Source organism: Corythoichthys intestinalis, chromosome 15 (assembly GCF_030265065.1).
Source record: "Corythoichthys intestinalis isolate RoL2023-P3 chromosome 15, ASM3026506v1, whole genome shotgun sequence".
NCBI classification, from domain to species: Eukaryota; Metazoa; Chordata; class Actinopteri; order Syngnathiformes; family Syngnathidae; genus Corythoichthys; species Corythoichthys intestinalis.
The window spans coordinates 34,973,110-35,000,113 of NC_080409.1; the positions used below are offsets into that span (position 1 = coordinate 34,973,110).

A 27,004-nucleotide genomic window follows, 5' to 3' on the forward strand; every position below is an offset into this window, starting at 1 on the left:
TATGAAGTAACTTACACACTAAATGCTGCTCCTCATTGACCCACTAAAAGGCAGCAGCACTCTAAGCAACATTACCCCGTGTGATCCTTTACCTCCAATTTTTTAAAATAGCGACAATCAACAAAAAAAGTTGACTGCGACGGCCGACGCTTCAAGGATAGGTGGAAATTGGACTATTTCTTCATTAAAATACACAACAGCTGTGTCTGCCTCATTTGTAAAGAGACAGTCGCTGTTTTTAAAGAGTTCAAAATGTGAGGCGATATTACCAAACGAGATACGCTGACATGTATGACCAGATTACAGGGAAGATACTAAAGGAAAATAGTCAATTTATCCTTGTTACAGGTTGTTTTATTCTTATAAAGAACAGGCGATGATGACATAGAATTCGGAAATAAAAAAGATCAAAGAATTGACACTGAAAGACACACAGACAGAATAAACGAGACATGGTACCGGACAAGACGAAAGAGCAAAAGTCCCTTCCTCTCTCCTCGGACTCTTTTTCTTCCCTCTGCTTGGGGGCAGGGACTAGCTAATATTTTCCAGATGTGCCGCTACTCGAAGGTATACACTGTCTTATGATGGAGAATGCAATGTCCACATATGATTATTGTGAATAAACGAAAATATATTCCTACAATACGCAGCGAGAAATTGAAGCAACTTGAAGCTAGTTCAATTTCACAGCAGCAGTATTTTGCAAGAGCCCGAGAGTCGAAAGAGAACCCCACAAAGGCTAATTGCGAGATTGTTTAAATTATGTATTAAATAAAAAAAAATAAAGCAAATGTGACACACAGATTGGGCTGCTAAAATTTGCTTAAATATATTGTTCTACGTAAAGGATGTCAGCCAAGGTCGGCCCCCCACATTTTTACCACACCAAATCTGGCCCCCTTTGCAAAAAGTTTGGACACCCCTGATCTACAAACTTCAACCATTCATCTATTTTTCCCGTTGATTTGACCATCGCCATCATAATAATCCCTGCAGACCTTTACGGACTGTTGCTCTTCTTGGGCGTGGATCCATACTGGGTGAAGCATTGGTGGGACCAGTTGCTGTATCGGCCATACCGCCGTGGCAACACAGAGCCCCTCTATGGCGTTGTGGCTCAGCTGTTGTGGCGCTCCGCCAAGAAAGATGTCATTGATCAGGTAAGATTTAAAAAATGTTTGTCAATAAATGTAAATTATAAGACTTGTTGAAAGACGAATAGTTTTTAAAAAAGCTGACGATAGTCAAAGCCACACTAGGACGGGCTGACAGTGAATGATTGTTTCATGGTGAGAGATGTCCAATCTATTACGACTGGGAGCAACTGGCAGCGATCATTGTAATAATTAAAAAATACTTTTGGGTATTTATTAAAAAAAAAAAAAAAAAAAGATTATTTTAATGTAATGTATTGTAGTTCTGCAACGATTAATCGATTAACTCGAGTAATTCGATTAGAAAAAAGCTTTGAATCAAATTTTGCTGCTCCGAGTATTCGTTTAATTAGAGTGGCATTGTCATGGTTTGTTTTGAACATGTTTGCATTTACTTTTATGGATTTGGGTGGATACACTGCCCTTTAGTGGCAACATTGAATGACATAACTTATTTAACATGGCTGAATCCAGCTGCTCCCTGTTAAGACCAGCATAAGGTAAGGTTTTTTTTTATGCATTCGTAATTTAGTTTATAGGTATAATTAGCCGTTTTTGTGGGAAGACGTGCTTGAACTATTGTAAAAGAACGTTAGCATTTTATAGCATTTAAGCTAGTGGACTTTTGCTATACAAGTTAGCCAACAGTTCTTTTGTTGTATTTCGATCCTCATTTATTTATTTTTTTATAATGTTTGAGGCTAAGCTCAGGTATTTTAATTATTGCTCTTGTAAAATAAATGTGCAATTCTCCATAGTTTGAAAAAACATTTGGGAATTTAATTTAATGCTCTTTGGAAAGTGCAATCTTAGGAAGAGTTTTACGTCTCCTAAAATATATTCTTCAACGCATTAAATGTTCCTAATCGATTACTCAATTATTGGAGCTTACTCGGTAATAGATTAATCGACTATTAAAATAATCGATAACTGCAGCTCTAATTTACTGTAACCTTTTAAATACATTTGTCATTTGTTTGAATTTGTCTTTTTGAAAAATACTTTTTATATGTATGTTAACTATGTCGTTTTTGGCTTACGTTTAAAATTTTAAAAAGTTTTTATTAAACTTTTTAAATGATTTGTATTGGATTTCTTGACTCTTTCTAAATAATTTAAAAGCAGTTTTTAAAATTGCTACTACATTTTATATTTGTAATGCAGCTTGTTGCTTATATATTTTTTTAAAAACATGACATTAAAGTAATTCAAACATTATATTAGAATATTATTCAAATCTTGAAACATTTCATATTTACTTTGAAAAATATATAATTTGAATGCAATACTTTTGAACCTCAACTCATTAGCTGCCAATGACAACAACATTTGAACTGGTCGCCGCCATTCCCTTCCAGTTGTCAATGGCAATCAATAAGTTAACATTTAAACAAATACCAGTCAATTCTCAAATCAATGATTGACCAATATATTTGCTGTTTTTAAAAAAAGAATAATAATAATTCTGTTCCACATTTCCAGATCCAGATCCCAGCTCAGACAGAGGAGGTGCACTGGCTGCATTTCTCACCGGTGGAGGGCCACTTCTACCATCGGCAGCACGAGGTATGCTCTCAAGACGTTCTCCTCAAACTGCGCAAGCTCTCTGACTGGACCCTGAAACTGGGGAGCCTTGACCGCCGCACGGTGGCCACCATCCTCTGCCCGCTACTCCGACTGCGCCAGGCCTGCTGCCATCCGCAGGCGGTGCGTGGAGAGTTCCTGCCCCTGCAGAAGAGGTGAACTTCAGTTCCCACCAAACCATTATTTTTGATTTTCGACCATTATTCTTGTCAAAAGTCGCCCATTCAGCTCATGTATATATGTTATTTACTCTTACCTCATTTGCTCTCAAAAACGTATACGGTAAATACGTTCTATTTTTAATTGCTTCAGTGTCCCAAAAAACGTATTTCTACGTCTTTTGCGTTTTGTTTTTCACAATTGGCATGTACACGTTCCCATGTATCTTGGATAGAATGCACAAATCTCAAAACCCATTTTAAAGCAATAAAACTGGCCACTGGAGGGCAGTAGCGCATTTGGTAAGACCCCCCCAACCCGATTGAACCAGTACAGTGTAGTTGTAACCGTGCTGCTCGCCTAGCAGAGCCCGGTCCGCAGGCTTGCCGCTCGCGTCCTCCGCACCCTCCAGTTTCCCGCACGGACATGCGCACAGCCAAACCAGTTCCCCCCCAGGAACACCTGGCGAACGAGGCAGTGGTCACAACAAAAGAAAGAATAAAAAAATCCATCTTTACGAGACAGGCGGCAATGAGGTAAAAGTTTAACCCCGCTGGCGCGGCCACCAAGCGTCATCTCTCAGTTAGGTATGTGTGAATAAATTGTTACTTTGCTATCAAAAGCTCTATTTGTCTGGTTGTTCGTGTTATTTTGTAAAAGGAAAACATTATTCAGATGTCAGGGATGTATCTAAAGCAAAAAATAGCTGTGTTAAAGTCAAAGTTATGTTTGAAATGCGTTTACAAAAACCTCATTTTCTCCGTTTTTCCATCAGAAATTGGAAAATTGCTCAAACTAAGCTATTTTCTAATGCTGATTTCTAAAGAATGGAAAAAGATATGAACTTACTTTTTTTTCTGCTAAAAGAAGAGAGAATATATTTTTTTGATGGGTTCCATGTTTATATAGCAATAGAACAGAATTTTCTGTGGGCCTTGCAAAATCAGTCAAAATCCAGTAAAACGGCCGGGAGCCAAGGGCCTTGCTCCGGTGAAAATGGCTGGGAGTGAATGGGTTACAAGGTGACCAGAAAAATGGAAACTTTCTAACAATTCAATAAGACCAAGAGTGACTGAAGGAAGATATTTTTTACATTGTAATTGAAACCTTAAAACATGCCATTTGAGAAACAATTGTGAACCTCCATTTAAAAATGATGTCCTCTAAATGGCGTCGTCCTGCATGAGTGCATTCTTGTAATCTGCTGTTGACCACTATTGAAAAAATGGAAATTTTTGCGTGTTGGCAGACATGAATAAGTGGGAGCACTGCGAGGCAGTGACCTTGAGCAAGTAAACAATGTGCCATTTTCGTAACCATGGTGAATTGAGGATGAAAATCACAGTATCCCAGCTCTGATTAGGAGTCTCAACAGCATATTTCAAGAATGCATTTGTACAGGAGGACACCATTTAAAGAACTTTTTTCTTTTCTTTTTTTTAATCCATCATTGTTTTCTAAATGGCATGTTTTCAGGTTTCAATTACTATAAATAAAATGTTTTTTCTTCCATCTCTCTTAGTTTTATTGGATTGTTAAAAACTTAATTTTTAAAATTTTTTTAGTCACCCTGTATTACTCGGGATTTTAGATCGAAGCTGAAAATGTGCATTGGAACCGAATTTTTTTAAAATGATTTTAAACAAAACAAACTGAAATCCACAAATAAAGAAAGAATATCTAGAGTTCCTATCTTTTTGTTGATTTTTAATATTTTTTATTTGCACTTTGTGTGCACTGTTGTTTTTTTTTTTTTCAATTAAAAAAAATTCAAATCAATAAATATTTGCTATTAAGAGATAATTTGCAGAATTTTAAGTCAACAAACAACAATTCATTGACAATCAAAACTTGTTATAAATTGGTTTGATATCACTGGACAAAAATTTGAAGAAAAATTCTGTATGGTTAGGTATGGCTACTGTTTTTAAAAACATTTGGATGTGGAATCCAAGACCGTTCTAAGTTTTTTTTCCCTCCACAGCTTTACCTACTATGTTTTTTTTTTACATGCGTACAACTAGCCATATCCATTGTAAAAACATTACAGTGTTAAACATCGCAGTCATATTTCATTTTATGTCACCATTTGATTTTTTTTTTTTAAACGAACAATAAGTATAGTTTTTCCGTATTTTTTTTCTTTTTTGGGGGGGGAGGGTCCTTTTGGTTTGGATTCCGCATCCAACAATGAATTAAAACCTGTTCCCTAGTGTGATAGATTAGTTGAATAATAGTGGCAGCCCTACTTCCAGTGAAAACCTTGGCGAGAATACATATTGTGAGTAAACGCAAAAGGTGAGATTCGTGATTGCTTCTTGACAGCACCATGACGATGGAGGAGCTCCTCAAGTCCCTGCAGAAGAAATGTCGAGTGGAGTGCGAAGAGGCCCACAGACAATTGGTGTGCGCTCTCAATGGCTTGGCCGGAATCCACATCATCCGAGGTAAAACCCTAATAACCCATGGGAATTGCTTACAAGCTCAGCTTTTGTGACCCATTTGCACATCTCAATAGTGTCGTAGTGATTGTCGATAATGACAACGGCTCCTCGCTCTTTGCAGATGAGTTCGAGCAGGCGGCCGAAATGTACAGAGAAGTGCTGCGGTCATCAGAGGAGCACAAAGGCAGACTAAAGACTGATTCATTGCAGGTAGATCACTATACACCATCTGCGGCTTCTTATGCACATCTTCAATTTACATATGAACAGGCAAAAACAGCCTCACACAATGCAGGGCCAAAATGATTCGTTAATGATTAGGTCCTGTGAATAAAGGCCGTATTTAATACTAAGTTTGACGTTATTCATTTCAGGATCAGAATCCATTTACACGTAGTCCCCGGGTTACGAACGAATTCCGATCCTACGCTGGCGACGTGACCCGAATTTTCGCGTGTGTCAGAATAAGTACCCCTAAATACACCCTAAATCTCAAAATAATTATCCAAAAACACGTATTATACATCATTGTACTGTCCACGCCAAGACATTGGAGCTAAGTCCTAGCTAGAGCTAAAATGTAATCTTTCCCCTCTCTCTCTCTCATCCGGCTGCGCGACTTCTTCGTGGGAGCAAATGCGCTCTTCTGCTCTTCCTCGTTATAGCGCGTGCGCTCTTCTTCGTGTGCGCAAATACGTTCTTCTTCGTGTAAGCATGTGCTCCTACTCGCGTGCAGAAGTACTACCTTCTCTACGCTTCCTCCGCCAAATAAAAGTATGTGTCACAAAACAAAAGTCAAAATTATAATCAAATACACATTTCGCCAAATCGCACTACAGTCATATAAATGAAATAAAGTAAAAAATAGGACACTGTGAGGTACAATGAGGTACTGTTTATGTAACTAAAAAAAAAAAAAAAAAAAACGACAAAACATGAGACAAAAAGACGGACGAGACTCTGGCGTCGTAAAGTCGAAATCATGTAAATCAGGTACGTCGTAATCCGGGGACTACCTACATTGTCATTGCACATTACTTCAAAGCAATGAAATTCATTTCCAGTTAGAACCCGCCAAAGGGAGCAGATACATCAAATACAGTGGGGCAAATAAGTATTTAGTCAACCACCAATTGTGCAAGTTCTCCTACTTGAAAAGATTAGAGAGGCCTGTAATTGTCAACATGAGTAAACCTCAACCATGAGAGACAGAATGTGGAAAAAAAACCCAGAAAATCACATTGTTTGATTTTTAAAGAATTTATTTCCAAGTTAAAATAGTAAAAATAAAGTAAAAATAGGTATTTGGTCACCTACAAACAAGCAAGATTTCTGGGTGTCAAAGAGGTCTAACTTCTTCTAATGAGGTCTAACGGGGCTCCACTCATTACTTGTATTAATGGTACCTATTTTAACTCATTATCGGTATAAAAGACACCTGTCCACAATCTCAGTCAGTCACACTCCAACCTCCACTACGGCCAAGACCAAAGAGCTGTGGAAGGACACCAGAGAAAAAATTATAGACCTGCACCAGGCTAGGAAGACTGAATCTGCAATAAGTAAAACGCTTGGTGTAAAGAAATCATCCGTGGGAACAATTTTTTGAAAATGGAAGACATACAAGACCACTGATAATCTCCCTCGATCTGGGGCTCCATGCAAGATCTCACCCCATGGCGTCAAAATGATAACAAGAACGGTGAGCAAAAATCCCAGAACCACCTAGTGAATGACCTGTAGAGAGCTGGGACTACAGTAACAAAGGCTACTATCAGTAACACAATACGCCGCCAGGGACTCAAAGCATGAAGCATGGGGGTGGAAACATCATGCTTTGGGGCTGTTTTTCTGCAAAGGGACCAGGACGACTGATATGTGTAAAGGAAAGAATGAATGGGGCCATGTTTCGAGAGATTTTGAGCGAAAATCTCCTTCCATCAGCAAGGGCATTGAAGATGAGATGTGGCTGGGTGTTTCAGCATGACAATGATCCAAAGACACAGCCAGGGCAACAAAGGAGTGGCTTTGTAAGAAGCATTTCAAGGTCCTGGAGTGGCCTAGCCAGTCTCCAGGGAGTTGAAAGTCCGTGTTGCCCAACGACAGCCCCAAAACATCACTGCTCTAGAGGAGATCTGCGTGGAGGAATGGGCCAAAATACCAGCAACAGTGTGTGAAAAGCTTGTGAAGAGTTACAGAAAACGTTTGGCCTCAGTTATTTCCAACAAAGGGTACATAACAAAGTATTGAGATGAACTTTTGGTATTGACCAAATACTTATTTTCCACCTTGATTTGCAAATTAATTATTTAAAAATTAAACAATGTGATTTTCAGTTTTTTTTTTTCCATATTGAGTCTCTTGTGGTTGAGGATTACCCATGTTGAAGATGTTTTTTTTTGTTCGCATCGCTTGCAAATGTGTTAATCCAGCGAGTTTTCATGTTTGATGTGTCACCTTTTAACCGCAATTTTTCGTTGTGGAGAAGACTGTCAATGTTTTATAGCAGACTTAAGAGGTTAGTACCTTGTCTTTTTTCCATTAGCCTCAATGTAGCAAAGCTAACATTTTACAATGTTTAATATAGAAGTGTTTCCTTATTTCGTATGTCTGAACTTTAATTCCACGGTGTGTTGATGGCCAATAAACATCTCTGAAAGCTACTGAATTCTCATATGTAATCAACACGCACGTGTGCCGAGTGCACGCGGCGATAAATCGCAGCTGGGAAAATTACCGCACTCATTTTCATTTACCCTGCGATAATTTGACTTATTGCATATCGCGACAGGCTAAACGAAACACCTCTTTTATAGATTTATTGTTCCATAATTATGAAATAAAAATCACCATATGGTAAAAAAAATCTCATTTTACAAAAGGTACTCCAGCAATACAGAAATGATCTCAAAACCAAGCACTTATTTCATTACCAGTTTTGGTAAATATGGTGAACATGGTGAATGCATAACTTACGTGTTTCAGTATAAAGACCGAGATTCTCATTTGCTAATTTTGTACCATTTTTTGTAATTCTATGTAGTTATGAGCTAAAATTGAGTAGGGGATGCGGATGAATATTCCATTAACTTTTAAGAATAGCTCATCGCTATCTGAAAAAGAACACTTGGCTAACTTACATGGCAAAAGTCCGCTTGCTTAAATGCTATAAAATGCTAACGTTTTTTTTCCAATGCTCTTAACAAATGTTTCAGACTCATATAACCACAGAAAACGGCTAGATAAACATATAAACTAAATTACGAATGCATTAGAAAACATTAGCTCAAAGAAAAACTTAGCTTACGTTGGTCATAACAGGGAGCAGTTGGATTCAGCCATGTGAAATGAGGCGGACCAGAGGGCAATGTATCCACCCTAATCAATAAACTAAATGTAAACATTCAAAATAAAACATTACAACGCCACTTTAATTAAACGAATACTCGAGGCAACAATATTTAATTTGAATATTTTTTTCTAATCGAATACTCGAGTTAATCGATTAATCGTTGCAGCACTACTGAAATGCATTAAAGTCATTATATCGTGGCTGACACATCCAATAAATTGTTCCTGTAGTATTTCCTTAATTTCTGTAGAAAAGTTTGGTCCATGTCCGGCCTCACTAATTAGCTGGCTGCAACGAATAAGTGACAAGTTGTTGTAAGAATTTTCGAGTCCATTTTCTCCTAATTTTGGAAATCCAAGATGCATGGACTAGCCAACTTCAAGTGGAAATTTTCCAGATATGAAACATCTTTGCAAAATGGTGATATGGAAAGCTGAGACTCTACCATCTGAAACCCAGAAGATAAACTTTCATGTGTTGAATTGATTATCCCTGATTGCATTTTTTTTTGTTCCAACAGAGACTTCACGCCACTCACAATCTGATGGAGTTATTGAATGCAAAGCATCCGGGAATTCCTCCCACTCTACGAGATGATCGCCTCAGTGAAGAGGTAACTTCTGTTTAAAGATTTCACGTGGTGTGATTATGTGGTTAATTTTGTGCCCTTTTCAGGCTGAGCAGCTACGTCAGCACTACATGACCAAGTACGATTCAGAGGTTGCCGACGCCCATCAAGCCCTGCAGCCGGTCTTGCAGAATATCAAAGAACTCAAGCGCAAAGTACACACTTTTAGATTTCATTGGATGCCATTAGTGGCGACAGACGTCCAATCAACTGGGAAGTGCTGGCAACTTTTTTTTTTTTTTAAGGAAAAATCCTATAAAGATTCTTCTTTGAATTAAAAAAAAAAAGTAATAATCTGAATTATTCAAAATATACACAAGGAGGAAAAAAGTAAATATTCTCTGACTTGTTCAATAAACTATAATATTATAAGCTAAAAAAAATCTCCAAAGTCTAAAAATGTCCAAATCTTATTTTTTGAGTGTCTTAAGGGTAAATATCCTTTTTTAAAGAAATATTATTTTTTAAATGTTTCATGTAGGATCCACATCGTAAAAAAAGCCCTTCAACCCGACACTTTCCTCTTCCGTCTCCCTCGCACACCGCTGGACAGCGGCGAAGAAAAACTCTCACGCCGCTCTTTATGTGTTCGTTCTTTAATCCAACAAAAAAACTACTCAACCGAGGGACATCCAGAAACGTAAACAAAAGCGCAAATGAGATCGAAAAACATCGAGAGTTAATGAGGCAAAGGCCAAAAAATTGTTTGGGCTCTTATGCTTCCTCCTTCCTGCCTACGCCAACTGACTCGGCCAAACAGCTCTCGCTGTGCATTTATATCGTATGATGTGACGTCACAAGCCCGTCCAACGAAACCAAACAAATAACAACTTGTTTTATAGAACCAAAAATAAATTATTCACAATTAACCTGAATAATTAACTCGACGTTATATAGGCACCTACATTTCCATTAATAGGGGGAAAAGAACAATTAAAAAAAAAAATTATTCCTTAGTATACATGAAATATAAAAAAAAAATGTGAATATTCAGATTTCTACGACGGAGGATTAGGGGCCAAATTACGCTGAAGGACGACAAGATTAAAGTCATACTGGTACTACGAAGAAAAAAAGTATTATTAATTAGGATAAACCGCTACGTACTTTACACTCATCTTAGTTGGGAGCTATGATGAAGCATCAATATAAAACCATCTATTGATTATAATTTGATGTAGATGAGCCAAAAGATAAAGGGTATCCATATTTATGACGCAGATTCTAAAATATAGACTTAAGAATTGCACAATATTATTCCAATTCGCTATTACGTCACTTACTGTATGTCGTAAAGCTACTAAGTAGCAGGGAGATACGACGAAGTGTTGTTAGCCTATAAATCATAATATTTATATTGAGTTGATGTAGATAAGCCAAAATATAAAGGATTTTGAAGGATGAAACACAAAATACTTTCAATATTATGGATTTCAATGGAGGTGAAGCACTGTGTAAAGTAAGTAGCAGCTTGTTCATCTACAGTGCCCTCCAAAATTATTGGCACCCCTGAAGAAGATGTGTTTTTTAGCTTCTAATATATATATATATATATTTTTTTTTTTATTCCAATAACATGGGACCTTAATGGGGAAAAAAAGAGAAAAATCCAACCTTCAATACAAGTGCATTCATTCAGTGGGGAAAAAATCCCACATAAAGAAAAAATTATTTGACATCAAATAATGTGTGTCACAATTATTAGCACCCCCGGTGTTAATACATTGTACAACCCCCTTTTGCCAACAAAACAAGGTCTGGGGACTGAGATGACCATGGGAGGAGCTTGATTTTGTGTCTGGTGAACCATTTTTGTGTAGATTTGGCCATATGATTGAGTGATTGATTGAATTAAGATCGAGCTTTTTGGCAACAAACACTCTAAGTGGGTCTGGCGTGCCACGAAAGATGTGCAAGCTGAAAAGAACCTCATACCCACTGTTTCGCTTCCAAAGGCCCTGGGAACCTTGTTAGGGTGCATGGCATCATGAATGCTTTGAAATACCAGGACATTTTAAATCAAAATCTGTTGCCCTCTGGCCGAAAGTTGAAGATGGGTCGTCACTGGGTCTTTCAGCAAGACAATGACCCTAGACATATGGCCAAATCTACACAGATATGGTTCACCAGACACAAAATCAAGCTCCTCCCATGGCCAGCTCAGTCCCCAGACCTTGTTTTGTTGGCAAAAGGGGGTTGTACAAAGTATTAACACCAGGGGTGCTAATAATTGTGACACACATTATTTGATGTCAAATAATTTTTTCTTCATGTGGGATTTTTCCCCACTGAATGAATGCACTTGTATTGAAGGTTGGATTTTTCTCTTTTTTTTCCCATTAAGGTCCCATATTATTTGAATTTAAAAAAATATACAGTGGGGAGAACAAGTATTTGATACACTGCCACACTGTATATATATTAGAAGCTAAAAAAACACATCTTTTTCAGGGGTGCCAATAATTATGGAGGGCATTGGATATATGCCCAACAAAATAATACTTTGATTCTCGTAGTAATGGTACGAGAAAAAAGTTATACTATTACTGAGAGATAAAAAGTCGAATTGTTACTACGAGAATAAAAGTCGTATTATTTTGTTGGGCTAATGTAGCTGAATAAAATGCTACTCGCTTTACGTAGCACATCACCTCCGTTAAAATTCACAGTATTGAAAGCATCTAGTGTTTTAGAATCCATTTTACAAATAAGGAAAAGAAAATCCTGCATACTTTGGCTTATCTACATCAAATCATTTTCAATAGAATGATTTATAGGCTACCAACACATCGTCATGGCTCCCAGCTACTTAATAGCTTTACAACGTAAGTGACATAGTAGCGAATTGGAATAACATTGTGCATCTTCCGAGTCCATATTTTACAATCTGCTTCATAAATAAGGAAATCCTTTATCTTTTGGCTCATCTACATACAAATTATATGCAATTGATAGCTTTATATTGGTGCTTCGCCGTAGCTCCTAGCTAAGGTACGTGTACGTAATGTGTGTAGCTGTTCGCCGTATGTAAAAATACGTTTTTTCTCGTAGTACCAGTACTACTTTAATTTCGCAGTCTTTTTTTTTTTCTTCTCCTTTATTTGGCCCAAATCCTCCGTCGTAGATTTCTGTAGTCCTTGCAGAGAGTACAGTACACTTATTATCTTGTTGACCTAAAAAAGTTTCAAAATCATTTTTTTGAGCCTCTTAATCTTCTATTCTTCCAATTTAAAAAACTACATTTGATTTTTTAATTTAATTAAGAATACGAATGATAAAAATATATAAACGTTATATCTACCTACCCTCCGAGTTGAAATATGTCACGTTTATCGCCATCAATGTTGCTGAAACATAATCATTCACTGCGAGACCTCCCAGTTTAAGAGGATTGGACGTCTTTCAACAATTGCAGCCAATTAGTTGCATACACAATGGTGACTTTGACGTTAAACATTTGCTCTTTCTTGATCAAGGTCAACCTTAGCTTGCCTTGGTGGGTGGAGGTCATCCAGCGAGCGATTCGTTGCTCCACCGACGACGACCTGGTGGGCCGCGTCAAGAACGAGTTGACATCCAGCTATAAACAGCAGGCTCACAAGCTCTCCATGGCCGACAAGTAAACTCTTGAAACAGACAAAAGTGGTACGCTACGTGGCAGGCTTTGACCCAATGCAATTTGCCTCCTAGGTTCCGTGATGGCCACGGTCTGCTTTTCCTGCTTACCACGCAAATGGAAGACCTGATGAAATCCCAAAACATTGTCCGGGAGGCGGTGAAGAACCTGGAAGGTCCGGCCTCCCAGAAAGTGATTGATGAGGCCACCATCTGTCACCTGAGGCCCATGCGACTGCCGCTTAATAAGTCAGAATTTTTTCTTATTAAGTGTTGAAGTTTCAAATTTTTTCACTAACTCCAATTATGTCCAGCTCAGATCTTTTAGATTCATTTAAAAGTGAGAAAATTTTCCGGATGACACTAAATGACATCCGTCATAAGCATTTATTCATCCTCATGACAGTGTCATGTCATTATTATGACAGTCTTATGACGCCGCTGTCAGGGGTTAATTTGAGCCGGTACACCTCTTGATTTTGGCCTCCCTGTGTTCCGGGACTTATTTTGGCAGATCCGGCACCTGTCGTGTATAGAAAGAAATAATAATATTAAAACGTTTTTTAAAAATGTATTTTAATAGCCCCGAATGGGGGGCAAGAAGGAGAGGAGTCGTTGATGGCTTTCTTCACTTTATATCGGAAACAAAATGAAAACAAACAAAATAACAGTGGACTGCCGCCACATTCGACCGCTAACTTTTGCTTCTCGCCCGTCTCCCCCTTGCTTCCTACTACCTCACAGCTCTCCATTCCCTGCATCTCTTAAATCGACCGTGCATAATTACGCACATTACGCTATAAAATAAAATAATAATATTCATAAATTCATTTACAGAACAAATCCCGAGAATTGCATGTTGTTTATAAAAAAAATTTAACGCCATTTGAAAGAGTCGGAGATTTGTTGATACACTGAAAAGCTGGACCGACAAATCACGTGTTATCCCAACGAGGTTGGTTGCCAGATAAATCTGGTTATAACAAGTTTATTGAGGAGTTGAAGGTGCTTTACGCACAGTATTGGCCCAAAGATGCAGATGTGCTGTATGGAGAGATGGAGGTTGAGTCGTTGTGGCCCACAGAAAGTACAGAGATTCAGATGGAAACGACACGCTTGATGAACTGATGGGGTTACATGTAGCTGTCAACAGTATTCCCATTGCAAGTGCTGAATGTGAGAGCGGATTTTTCAAATGAACTTTATTTGCACTCCCAACTGTGCGTCTCCACCATATCATATTTACTCTTCCTAAATCTTGTTGGACCTCCACTGGCTAAATTCAATCCAGTCCCATACGTGGGGTCGTGGGTGGCCAAAGGACACAGAATTGCCACTGACACACGCAGTAAAACCCGAAACATAGAGGGGGAGGAGAATCCGGACATGCTCGCGGTGTGGAATGTTTTGGAAAATGGAAAGCATACTTAATAGGCCGCCGTGTCAATCTTTTAAGCAATAGTACACGAGATACTGTTGTTTAAAATCAGTCATTAGTGGTACGAGAGTGCTGCGTACGCTGTACTGGACTACCACCAATGACGTTAAACGACAGCATCAAGTGTACTATTGCGATTATATAACGGACCACCACATTTAAATCAACATAAAATGTGTTCTTAAATATGATAGGATAAATATGTTTGAAAACCACAGACTCAAGGCACGAATATAATGGTGCAGTGATACATTTGGTGATGAGGCCCTAGCCATGTATTAATAATGTAGCCATGTTATATCGTGATTAATACACGGCAACTGACCAATCAGAGGGCTTCCTCAAACCCACCCGTTATTATAATAAACAATAATAATGGGAGATTTGTGTTATCTATTGTAATCTCTGATTTTTACAAGTTAGACCTGTTGAGAAACTAATTGCTGACTGTTTACTTTAAGCCCCACCTGTGGTTATGTGGGCAATTGCCCGTGCTGTGCAGAGTATATCCTAAATAATTATAAATTGTTGTCATAGCATTTATACGACGGATATTATCTGAAATTGAGACTTGTAAGTCCCACAGCATGGCAAGTGTGCATTTGCGTGTTGTTTCAGCACAATTTTCTGCTTATGTTCCAGGACCTGTGACCGTCTCGTCATCCCTGCGCTGTCATATGTACTCAGGGCCGGCCCAGGCCATTTGGGGGCCCTAAGCAAAATAATGCCAAGGGGCCCATATTTTTGGGCCACCATTTCGTCACAGTGTACTGTGAAACCCATACATGTAATCCAACCTATATGTCCATATTTTGTATATTAATCATATTTTGTTGCACTGCATTCTTCAAACTTCTCACCCCAAATTATTGTCAGTAGTTACAGTAAATAACGCCAAACCTTTTTCTAAAAGAGGAAAGAAAGAAGTTAGGAAGAACTTTTATTTTTTAAGCTTGTAATCAAGTATCAAAACTCACGAAAGTCAAATAAAGCAAACTGTAGTATACAAAATAGAATATAAATTAAACAATTGCCAGATTGCCCCCTCTCTCGGCCCCCTAGTGGTCAGGGGCCCTAAGCAGCTACATAGTCTGCGTATAGGCTGGGCCGGCCCTGTATGTACTTTGCGTTCCGGCACCTTATGATTTACAAATTAAGCACTGACCGCTGTCAAATAAATTGTTACCGGTTAATATCTTTTGGTGTAAATATCCCATACTACAGTGAGGACAGTTGCGGCTTTTAGTCCGGTGCCGCATATCTATGTCAAATTTGGTGGCTAGCGGCTTATAGTCAGGCCCGCCTTAAAGTCAGAAAATTACGGTAATTGTTAGAGCCGATCTGGTGCATCTGTCGCCATCAGTGGAAACCGATGAGTTAATTTGAACTGATTTCTTCGATAAAACATTTTGCTGTTACTAAAGCATCCTTTCTTTTCATCTACTAGCTGTGTTTTTTGCAAAGCCGATGAGCTTTTCACTGACTACGAGTCCAAGCTCTTCTCACACACGTAAGTACATGCCTGTCACCCACTTGGAATTGTTCACCACTAGATAAACCCTGTGCCCAACAGAGTGAAAGGCCAGACAGCCATATTTGAAGAGATGATCGAAGATGAGGAAGGCCTGGTGGACGACCGCCTACCCACTACCAGCCGAGGCCTGTGGGCAGCAAGCGAGATGGAGCGCACGCTCAAGGCCATCTTGACCTTCGCGAAGGCTAAGCGCTTGGACGGCGAGCTGGTCGAGGAGGGCAACGCCTTCATGGAGCTCTTTGAGACTTGGAAGAAGGAGTACAAGGTTGGCAGCCTATCAGTGTTGTTTTCATTAACCATGGTGATGATAATGAAAATATTACATTGACGACCCTTCTTTTCATGAGGATGACATTTAGACCATCCAATGAGTTTTTATGTACATTATTAGTCTTTGCAAATATTTTGTTTCATATTCATTTCACTTTCACTTACAATCTCGCAGCAATATACTATTATTGTGAAAATAAGTGTGTACTGTAAATGTTAATCCTATACTGGCGGAAACTTTATTGTTTTACAGGCTGAAGGCATGTCAAAGCGCCACTCAGATAGTTCTTGTGGAATCTAATTTTGAAGTCCTACTCCTCCGTCATTCGTGAACCGACATCTTTAACTTTGTAGATATGTAGCATGGGCCAGTAGATGTCCTGTGCACACAGCCTTTAGCCTGCAGTGCGCTGTGGCACACTCATGCTTGTTTAGAATAGACTAAAATCTTGAATTTTGTTTAACAGCTAAAACTTTTTGAGTATTCTTTGACTCAAAACTAGGCTAACACTAACTCATTTAGAAATGACTAAAATGTGACTTAAGATTATCAGGTATTTTTGTCCAAAGACTAAAATTAATGGTCTTCCAAAAACAACAATGCAGCAGATTTAGTTACATTCGTGTTTAGAATTCATATGACTCACCCCTCTTCTCCTGTCAGGTGCTGCATGAGTACTGGATGGTTCTGCGGAATCACGTGTCCGCAATTGACGAGCTGGGAATGGCCACCGAGCGGCTTCGCGTGCGTCTTCCCGATGAACCGAAGCCAAAACTGTTGCACATCATCGAACCGCACGAGGTACGTCGTCATGGCTGCGGCTTCTTTGCGTGCAGATTAAAAATTGTAGGCAGTCATAATGTATGTACGTGATAAAAATACACATTTTCAAATACTTCATTGTTTCCGTAATTATCGTTATTTTAAAGAAGTTATTGTTAATTATTTTTTTCCCATTTCTTTCTGCTCAAAGGTGGACCAGAACCGAGTAAAACTTCTCAATGACCAAGCAGTGGCCAAGTCTCAGTTGCAAAAGAAGCTCGGACAGTTTTTATACCTGACAAATCTGGAAAAGGTATTTCGCCTTTTGTTTCCGCCTCTTTCCCATACAGTGGTGTCAGTCTCCTCTGTTTTAGTCCCAGGACAAGTCCACCGGTGGTTTGAACCCAGAACCGTGTCCCATTTGTGCTCGGCAACTTGGACAGGAGGTTAGAAAAGAGTCTTTGTTGTGACGCTTCTTTGCTGTGTAGCATTAATTTTCTTTGATTTGTCAGTGGGCGGTGCTGACGTGCGGCCACTGCTTCTGCAACCAGTGCATCGCCATCATCCTGGAGCAGTACAGCGTGGGATCCCGGCGGCGTGCCATTAACTGTGCCATTTGCAGGCAGACCACATCCCATGCTGAAATCTCCTACGTCTTCACCACGCAGGTGTCCAGTCAAGACCAGGACATTCCCGTTAAGGTTGGTCCGCAAGATGCTTTTACCCCAGTTAGGCGAGATGCTTTAACCCAGAGTCTATACCAGACAAAACAAACACAATGAGAAACGGTTTCTTTTCAAGAGCTGTCATCATACTTAACGAAAGTTTGCACTGAAGTGTTACTGTCATTGCACTGCTAATGCCACAACAGCATCACATGCATCTCACTAAGTAATATGTTATCAGACATGTTTCTCAATCTGAGTACTGCATATATGCAATATTTGCACTGTTACATTATAGCATTTTTTTGCACTGTTGCATGAATATCTATGCACAAACTATCGTTTTCATTATCATATCAGGTCAGCCATCTGCTTTCTAATCTGAGTACTGAATATGCACTGTTATATTACCACTATATCACCACTGTTTTGCCAGTCGCTTTAGTCATAATCTGTCTACTCTGAAACCTGTGCTTTTATTTTAGCCTTATTCAGGGATGAAAGTGGGCCGGAACGAGCCAGAACGGAGTTCCGCCTTGAGTTTTTGAGGCAGAACTGCAGAACTTTGATCCCGCAAATATGACGGCAACTGTTCAAACAGCATGTTAAAAAAAATCTGCTAGTTGCCACACATGCATCTCCAAGAAGAAACATACACAAGTTTAACAACATTCCTAATAAAGTGCTTGTGTAACGTAATCCGTTTCCACTGATGTTTATTGTGTATTTGTTCGCGTGGCTCTCCCCAGCGGCTCCATCTCTCTCAGTGTATCTGACGGGTCGCATCAGCCAGAGCTCTGAGCGCAGCAAAACACCCTGGTGTCAATTGTCCCTTCAGTTGGCTGATAGACTGATATGTGATCAGTATGGATAGGTAGCTCTGATTGGTTGTAATGCACATGTGTCCAAAAAAAAACAAAAAAAAAACTTGTTGAATCATTTGAAATTGAATGCGACAAAACAGGATAATGCAATGGAAAATTTATGATATTTAAGAGAAAGGAGAGAGTTGAAGAGGATGATGAAAAGTGATGGAATAAAGTTTGTAAAACAACACCCAGGGATGATGAAGTAATCCAGACTCACAGCAGAAACCCTGCTAAAAGAAACAGCAGGAAAATGCAGGTACAGATAATGCTGCTAGCCATACTGCCTACCCATCTTTGTAGAAAAAAGGAGCAACATGAACAGTTCAGACAAAAAATGAATGGCTGTATGCTCAAAATGGGTATATAGGCTGCTCCTACTGTCTTAACGTGAAGCAACTGGCATACTTGGATGCTTGGAGACCCAGTATTGCTAATCGAGGGAAGCCCAGCTTAATTTACTGGCAAAAAAATGAAGGAACACAGGGACTCCACTGCACATGAAGAAGCAATAAAAATCACTGAGACTGCAAATCAACTGCTCAGTTTGAATGCCAGAAGTCAACAGTCTGCATTTGAGAGTTCTCCCAGGATATTCAGGAAAACATATTATTTTTACGTCATCTTAAAATAATAAAATTTGGAACCAGAATCAGTTCCTCATGTATGCTTTTGTTACAGTTGTGTCAAAGTGTAATGCAGTACTCTAGCCACTTTCACCGCTGGCCTAATTGTACCTTTGTTTTTTGTGGTGCACATTATGGCGAAGCTTTAAATCCTGTTGTACCCTGTATAATGACAATAAAGGCGTTCTATTCTATTCTCCTGCTTTTTTCCCAGGGTAGCCACTCCACCAAAGTGGAGGCGGTGGTGAGAACCCTGAAAAAGATCCAAATGTGCGACCCAGGCGCCAAATGTCTAGTCTTCTCTACGGTAACTCCAATCATTTCAACTTTCAATCATCACATTTCTGCTGAATGATCTGTCGTGAACCAAGTCGTCTCCATCGCAGTGGCAGAGCGTCCTGGACATCATCGCCAAAGCTCTGTTTGACAACAGCATGGAATTCTCGCAAATCAACGGAATCCAAAAATTCCAGGTCCGTAAAGGCTTTGTGCATTGCAGTTTCTCGTCGTGGTGTTGATTCCTACGGTTTAACTAGGAGAACCTGAGCTCATTCAAGTATGAGAAGAAGATCAACATCCTGCTGCTTCCTCTACACACGGGCTCCAACGGCCTAAACATCATCGAAGCCACGCACGTCTTACTGGTGGAGCCCATCCTCAATCCCGCTCACGAGCTGCAGGCCATCGGACGTGTGCACCGAATCGGACAAACCAAGTAAGCTGTCCTGTAGAAACCGTAGCTTTGCTGACTTGCTTGACGTCAAATGGAACATCATCCCTTCTGTCTCCATCCCTCCAGGCCAACATTCGTACACCGCTTCCTTATTAAGTCCACCATTGAGGAGCGGATGCAAGCCATGCTCAAAACGGCAGATAAGAGGTGAGAGATGGGTGTCATTTATTCAAAGAATAGAGAAAACAATGCTATCATGAAAGAGAGCTTGACAATTAGGCCCAAAAATATGCACTTTTTTTTTTTTTTTTTTTTAATTGTTCGATACAGATTGTTTTTAGGTAAAAGTAGGACTTGCAAACTGCAGGCAGCACACATTTTGCAGCATTTATATTCAGTGCACAGTTGGCTGATATTCTCCCAGACTATAGGGGTCAGTAAAAAGCGTCTACAGCATACCAACAACACTGACACATAACTGAATTCTTGAATTCAGCGACCCAAAATGTTGAAAAAGGCATATTGGACCGAAAAAGCAAATACAATAGTCTTGGGTTACGAGCAAGTTCTCTTCTTATGCTAGCGACGTAAATTGCATTTCCAAGTAAGTTAGAATTAACCCTTTAAGTACCCCAAAATAGCTATCCAAAAAGTCCAAAAGTATTATATTATGTTTAATGATGGAGGATACACTGCCCTCTGGTGGCAGCGTTGGGTCTGGTTGGACTGTCGCCTTATGACTGAGGAGCAGACTCTCGTCTGACACGGATAAAGGACAGCTGCACTGTGGTTTGGCCCACATAAGGCTGTAAGTTGTTTCAGCTAATATATGTTTGTGTATGCCCTTGTAATTAAGTTTACATCGACAGTTTGTGGCGTTACGTGTGAGCGATTTGCTATGAGAATGGTAAATACGTTACCATTCGTAGTAGAGCTGAAACGAATACTCGAGCAACTCGAGTAACTCGAGTTTAAAAACTAATCCGAGTAATTTTATTCACTTCGAGTAATGTTTATTTTGACAGCTCTAAGAATCACGTTTTGCTCGGACTACTTTTAATGCGGGACAACGCGCTGATGTCACGTGCGTAGAGGAAGAAGCAAAAAAAAAAAAAAAAAAAAACACTTACTGCAGCCGACAGCAGCTACAAACGACGCCGACGTTGCTAAAAACTAGCCAGCATGATGCTACGTTGGTAGCAGGTAGTGTCTGATGCGTCTCATAGAGATCACATGTATGTTGAACTAGATGCGAAATGACAGAGTCAGCGGCGTTGGTAAACAGCCGCCATCTTAAAGCAGTAGAGCGCTAAGCGCTAATAAAGAGCGCTAAGCGCTAATAAATAAGATTAACGTTACTGTCACTAGCTCACGTAACGTTAGCCCTACGGAGGGCTAGGTTTCTATTAATTATGACCACTGTCGATGCGTGGCTAACGTGTCTTACATACAGGGTTTAACATAACATAGCGTTGTGGAATGATGAGGGTGTAAAATAAAAACTTAATAATGCTAACTATCAATTTTCGCTCAGTAGTCATTGCTGGATAAAACACCAAGTAGCACTGGTCCCTAATGTGCTCCAATACAGCCTGTATCATACATTTATTTTGAACACTGCAAAAACTTAAAATCCTATCAGGACTTACAGTTTAGACTAACTTAAAACTTAACTAAAACTTAAAAATGGCTTGACACAAATAGAAATTCAATTGAAACACGTGGAAAAAAATCCCAACTTTTAAGTGATGTGTGTTATCAAGCGTAATGGCATTTTTAGGGAAGAAATACATATATATTAGTGCTGTCAAACGATTAAAAAATTTAATCTAGTTAATCATATGTCAACTGTGTGATTAATCATGATTAATCACATTTCCCTTGGGATAAATAAAGTTGCTCTTCAGGGGGAAAAAAATCGAGGAAAATACTATAATTGACTTAAAATTTGTTTTAAGATGAAATGTGTGATGTGTAAATGAATTAATACTTAACCAAATAGTTTTAAAATTTTATTTAACAACTCAGCTCGTATAAAATAATAAATAAAATAAATTGTATGATACAGCAAAGAGCTTTAACAGATTAAAGCGCCTCAGACTAACAATGTGGCTCAAGTATCGTTTGGCATATTACCCAAAATTAACTGCCAATTGAAATAGCAGACAAGCACAATACAGTAACAATAGCTAGTGTTTCAAAAAATGTGTAAACAACTTGTCTGTTAAATTGAACATTTCACACAAAGAAATACAGCATTTGCAGTTTTACACTAAATGGCCTGAAAGCTGTGTGAGATATAAAAAAAATAAATTGTCAATTTTCACACACTTAACTGAAAAACATTACACTAAACTGTGTGTAAAGGTGTTTAGAAACACTGCTTAAGTTAGCCAGTCATACTCTTTTTATTTTTTAAACCAACTGCATTTTTTCAACTTTTTTTTGCATGGGCCAGCTTACTGTGGGCACCACTGTGCGCAGACCACCACTGTAGTAGACATGAGTCCATGCTGGCACTGCCTTGTACCTGTTCAGTGGTTTGTCGTTGTTGTTTGTTGTCATTGGATTTTCAACGCCCTCGTCTTCGACTATGTTAATGGGTCTACACTCTACAGTCTCTGTCTACCCATGTAGCGATAGCAGTAGTCAACCTACTTGTTGTCTTTTGTTGACAAGTCTGAGTCCGCACTCTGCCAGCGTAGCTTGATGACTGCGGCTTGTTTCCCGCAGTGTTAGCGTCATTGCTAACACTAGCTGTGCCCGAAGATGGTACTTTAGGCTGGTTGAGCTTCGATCGAACGACAGTTCATTACATCAGTATGTGCACACAACTTTGGTTTTATCCAGATTTCCATTAGGCAGCTTTTTAAAACGGAATTTGGTCATCATCCTCACTCATCGTGGCTGGCTGCATTATGTCCTGCATTGCTGCGCGGAGAATGTAAACATCAGCGTGTGGGACTACGGGAGGCAGTTGTGGCCAAACTTAGTGTGGCGTTGCGTTATTTTTTTTTAATGCGTTAATATTTCCAGATTAATCATGGTCGTTAACGCGTTATTGTTGACAGGCCTTATATATATATATATATACATGTATGTATTTTTTTAATAAGATCTAAAAGTCTAAAAGCAATTGTTGGCTGTTTTCAACAATGTACATCGAAAATAAAGACATTGACTGACTGAAAATGGTTCAATATTAGATGAAATGTCTTGTTTTCTCATGTATATTTATAATTGCTCTTCACCTAAAATATATGTTTTATCCGATTACTCGATTAATCGATAGAATTTTCAGTCGATTACTCGATTACTAAAATATTCGATAGCTGGAGCCCTATTTTGTAGCATTTAAACAGCGGACTTTTGTTAGGCAAATTAAGCTATTTTAATCTACTAAATTTACATATTGATCAGAATAGATGGACGTTTGAAGACCAATTGTTTTGTGTCAAGTGTTTTATTGTTAAAATGTGTGTTGTTTTGAACATACAGTACATATGTGTGTCACACCTTTCCAAATTGTGAAAAATGAAGGAAGTTGAAAGCTTCAAAAAGCACAATTGTTTGATGTCTGTAAAGCTGAACAAGGACAGAACACATCATATTAATAAAATAAAGTAAAAAATAAGATACTGTGAAGTACAATAATGTACTGTTTATGCAACAACAACAAAAAAAACGAATGGAGAAAAAATGGCGGCCGAGACTTTGGCGTCGTAAAGTCCAAATCCTGTAAGTACGTCGTAACCTGGGGACTACCTGTACATGCCCTATAATGAAAGCAACACATGCTGTGTGTGTCTAATAGCTATATTAGCCTACTATCAAATGACTAAAATTGCTACAAATACGTAATTCACGATTAAATGTTTACGCATGACGCACCAGGTGACTACTCTGTTGTACGATGCCGCCTCAAGTTTAACTTCATTGCAGTATTAATGAATTAGAAGAATGTGTTATGTTTGTCCTACAGAAACGATATTAAAACAAAAAATATATTTCCCTCTCCTATCGTTTCTCATTTTCAAACGTTTTGAAAAAAGCTCCAGGGAGCCACTAGGGCAACGCTAAAGAGCCGCAGATTGCTTACACCGGTCGGGTGTAAAGATTTCATGACCGGCAGCAGCATTCTGGATTAGCTGCAGCTTCCTGACTGATTTTTTGTTGAGATCTGTAAAAACGCCATCACAATAATCCAATCCACCCCGACTGCATAGCATAAATACTACAACATATTCATTTTATAATTGCGCTTCACTGGACGGTAATAAACTGCTTTAAAATCCTTAAGATTGAACACATTTTGAAGGGTTTCTCATATGCTAAAGTAGTCAGGCTGCATTTGATCAAATTAATAGGTCATGACTGATCACCGAAATCCGCATTAATTTTTTCTCAATCTTCAATCTCATGAATAAAACCACCTAGGCCTAATTTGGCTGCAGCTGCTCAGTATCTTAATGCAACAGATTACGTTGAAAATTAACCAATTTTAATGGGGTAAATGGAGTTGCTCAACTGTTGGTTATAGAAGAAATTCAACTTGTAAGTGGGGTTGTATAACAGACATGTGTTTTGTGGTCTTGTAGTCACAGCAGCACCGCCATGAAGCACTCCGAGGCCGCCGTGCTCACTGTGGCCGACCTGGCCGACCTTTTTACCGAAGACGACGACCAACCTCTGCAGTGAAGTTACCCATTTTAAGCTATGTTTATGTTTGTATAGATGGATGGACATTCTGGGCTTTTCTACTCCAAAAAGAGCTTTGATGCACATTTGAAAATTCTTTTACTGCCACTGATAGCAATAGACGTCCAATCTTGACTGGGAGAGGCTGGTAGCGAATGATACTTTGTGGTAATAAAACACAGTTGGGACCAAAGCTATAATTGGTTTGGATTTTTCATGTGTTATTTATCTTTTTTCTAATTCAGTTAGTTTTAGAGTAGTGTGTTTAGCTGTGTTTTTAGAGAGCATTTGTTTGATTTTAGTTATTAGGGATGCTTTGAAAAGCAAAGCTTCCCACATATAATATTCGTTTTTCTTTCCCACCCACTTTTTCTTCCACTGCCAACACACTTTGACTAAATCTTACCATTCCAACTTTGAAATGTTCCAAAATTCATACTCCGCACTGTTTTGAGTGTAACGTTTTATACTTGCTTCAAAAGTGAGGGTCTTTCGACAAAAAAAATAAAATTTCCTGCGGCTAAATTTCTAAATGTATCTCGTCCTACATTTTATCAGATTCACATAACTTACACATCAAAAAATTTCCAATGGAAAAAATTAGCTCATATAAGCAGGAAGTGACCCAAAAATCCCCCAAATCTACAGGAATTGGCCTAGAAATGCCCTAAATCAACTGGCAATGAGGCAAAACGTACAGGAAGTGACAAAAGCATGCCCCAAAATGTCCAGGAACTGACTCAAAATCAACGGCAATAGCGTACCTCACGAATGGTATTTTTAGACCGTGACGTCGCCATCGCAACGCGGAAGTGGGACATTATAGACACACCCTCGCATACAACCCATATTATTTCTGCTTGTTTTCTCCGGTAATCTTTCATAAAAGGAACATGCTGATCAAACACTGCTGCTGTGGAACTTGTAGAAACGACTCTAGACATTACGACATATGAAGGAGTTTCTGAGGAAAAAATGTGAATAATGGATCAACTTGCGCAGGCGTCCAAAAAACCAGTTTAACGCCAGCAAGGTGAAGCCATTTACATTTCATATGCAGTAAACATTTTGTTGGGGGCCATGGTCCTTCAGAGGACGAAGAGGTAAGTCATTTTTAATATTTTTACTTATTTTTTTAGCGTGGCGTTTTGCTGTGCTGCTTCTGTCTGTGAAGTATGGGGGTAGGTCAGTGATGCTGTTGGGCTGTTTCGCTTCCAAAGGCCCTGGGAACCTTGTTAGGGTGCATGGCATTGTGAATGCTTTGAAATACCAGGACATTTTAAATCAAAATCTGTTGCCCTCTGTCCGAAAGCTGAAGATGGGTCGTCACTGGGTCTTTCAGCAAGACAATGACCCTAAACATATGGCCAAATCTACACAGAAATGGTTCACCAGACACAAAATCAAGCCCTTCCCACGGCCATCTCAGTCCCCAGACCTTGTTTTGTTGGCAAAAGGGGGTTGTACAAAGTATTAACACCAGGGGTGCTAATAATTGTGACATATATTATTTGATGTCAAATAATTTTTTCTTAATGTGGGATTTTTCCCCCACTGAATGAATGCACTTGTATTGAAGGTTGGATTTTTCTCTTTTTTTTCCCCCATTAAGGTCCCATATTATTTGAATTAAAAAAAATATTAGAAGCTAAAAAACACATCTTTTTCAGGGGTGCCAATAATTATGGAGGGCACTGTATTAGTGAGAAATGTGGCCCTGACGCCTGTTCACCCAATCTGTTTGGTTTTTCAATTTCCCATCCCACGCAAAAAGTGTACATGCTAGTTATGCTTCTATATTGTCCCTACCATTGTTGAGACAAAACCTACGCCCTTGCACTGGTCTAAATGGATCGGATGTCTAGCGCTGTCAATGGCAGCCTGTGAGTTAACAAGTAAGTGCCCGAAAATTAATAATGAAGTAACCATAAATTGCATTTTATAGTTAGAGGTTAATTTTTGTTTTAGTTTTTTATGCTTAGAGTTAACAATGTTGATAAATGTGCTATATAAGCTCTCTCCATTTACCATAAAAAAAAATAAAAAACAACAACAACAAAAGTAACTTTTTTACTAAGTGTATTCAGTCATTTTAAGCAACCAGCCATAACAATCCAAACCAGAGCTGCGTTTGCTGGGGGAAAAAAACAAACAAACAAAAAAACTGTTATTTGAAGAACCTGTCAAAATACTGCTTTTGGGGATCAAATGCAGGAAGTGTCCGTTTAATTTTTAGTTGAATTTTGTCAGTTTTATTTATTATTATACATGTATCGTTTTCATGTAATGAAACGGTTTTGGGAATTCTAATTTTTGTCATTTTTTCCTTAACGATAATAACCTGACCCGGCACGTTAAATAGCAGGCAGGAGCGAGATGGTTGTCTAAAACAAATTAGTGCCCCTTACTGGCTTTTTTTCTTTTTTACGTCTTCATCTTCCTTCTCTGCGTGTTTTGTTTTGTATGAAGGTGGGACAATGAAATCTCCAGATTCCATCTCTTGGAAACCAGTCTTGTAAATTCAAAGTCATA

General features: G+C 38.9%; 1 protein-coding gene across 3 annotated transcripts in view; it reads left to right on the plus strand.

Moving 5' to 3' along the window:
* The window catches only part of shprh (SNF2 histone linker PHD RING helicase), a 41,417-nt gene extending 16,745 nt beyond the window's left edge, over positions 1–24,672 (plus strand). For 2 of the 3 annotated variants that reach the window (XM_057859705.1, XM_057859706.1), the window contains exons 11-29: positions 1,000–1,163; positions 2,640–2,896; positions 5,226–5,347; positions 5,466–5,554; positions 9,217–9,309; positions 9,372–9,479; positions 12,801–12,943; positions 13,015–13,188; positions 15,825–15,887; positions 15,951–16,176; positions 16,846–16,983; positions 17,156–17,257; positions 17,319–17,390; positions 17,457–17,645; positions 19,316–19,408; positions 19,488–19,574; positions 19,638–19,816; positions 19,901–19,981; positions 24,373–24,672. In XM_057859705.1, coding sequence (XP_057715688.1) covers positions 1,000–1,163; positions 2,640–2,896; positions 5,226–5,347; positions 5,466–5,554; positions 9,217–9,309; positions 9,372–9,479; positions 12,801–12,943; positions 13,015–13,188; positions 15,825–15,887; positions 15,951–16,176; positions 16,846–16,983; positions 17,156–17,257; positions 17,319–17,390; positions 17,457–17,645; positions 19,316–19,408; positions 19,488–19,574; positions 19,638–19,816; positions 19,901–19,981; positions 24,373–24,472 — 2,480 coding nt within the window. In that variant the 3' untranslated portion in view covers positions 24,473–24,672. Of the gene's footprint in view, positions 1–999; positions 1,164–2,639; positions 2,897–5,225; positions 5,348–5,465; positions 5,555–9,216; positions 9,310–9,371; positions 9,480–12,800; positions 12,944–13,014; positions 13,189–15,824; positions 15,888–15,950; positions 16,177–16,845; positions 16,984–17,155; positions 17,258–17,318; positions 17,391–17,456; positions 17,646–18,094; positions 19,275–19,315; positions 19,409–19,487; positions 19,575–19,637; positions 19,817–19,900; positions 19,982–24,372 lie in introns of those variants that run through there. The other variant, XM_057859707.1, reaches the window with a different exon arrangement.
* Positions 24,673–27,004: the final 2,332 nt, after the last annotated feature.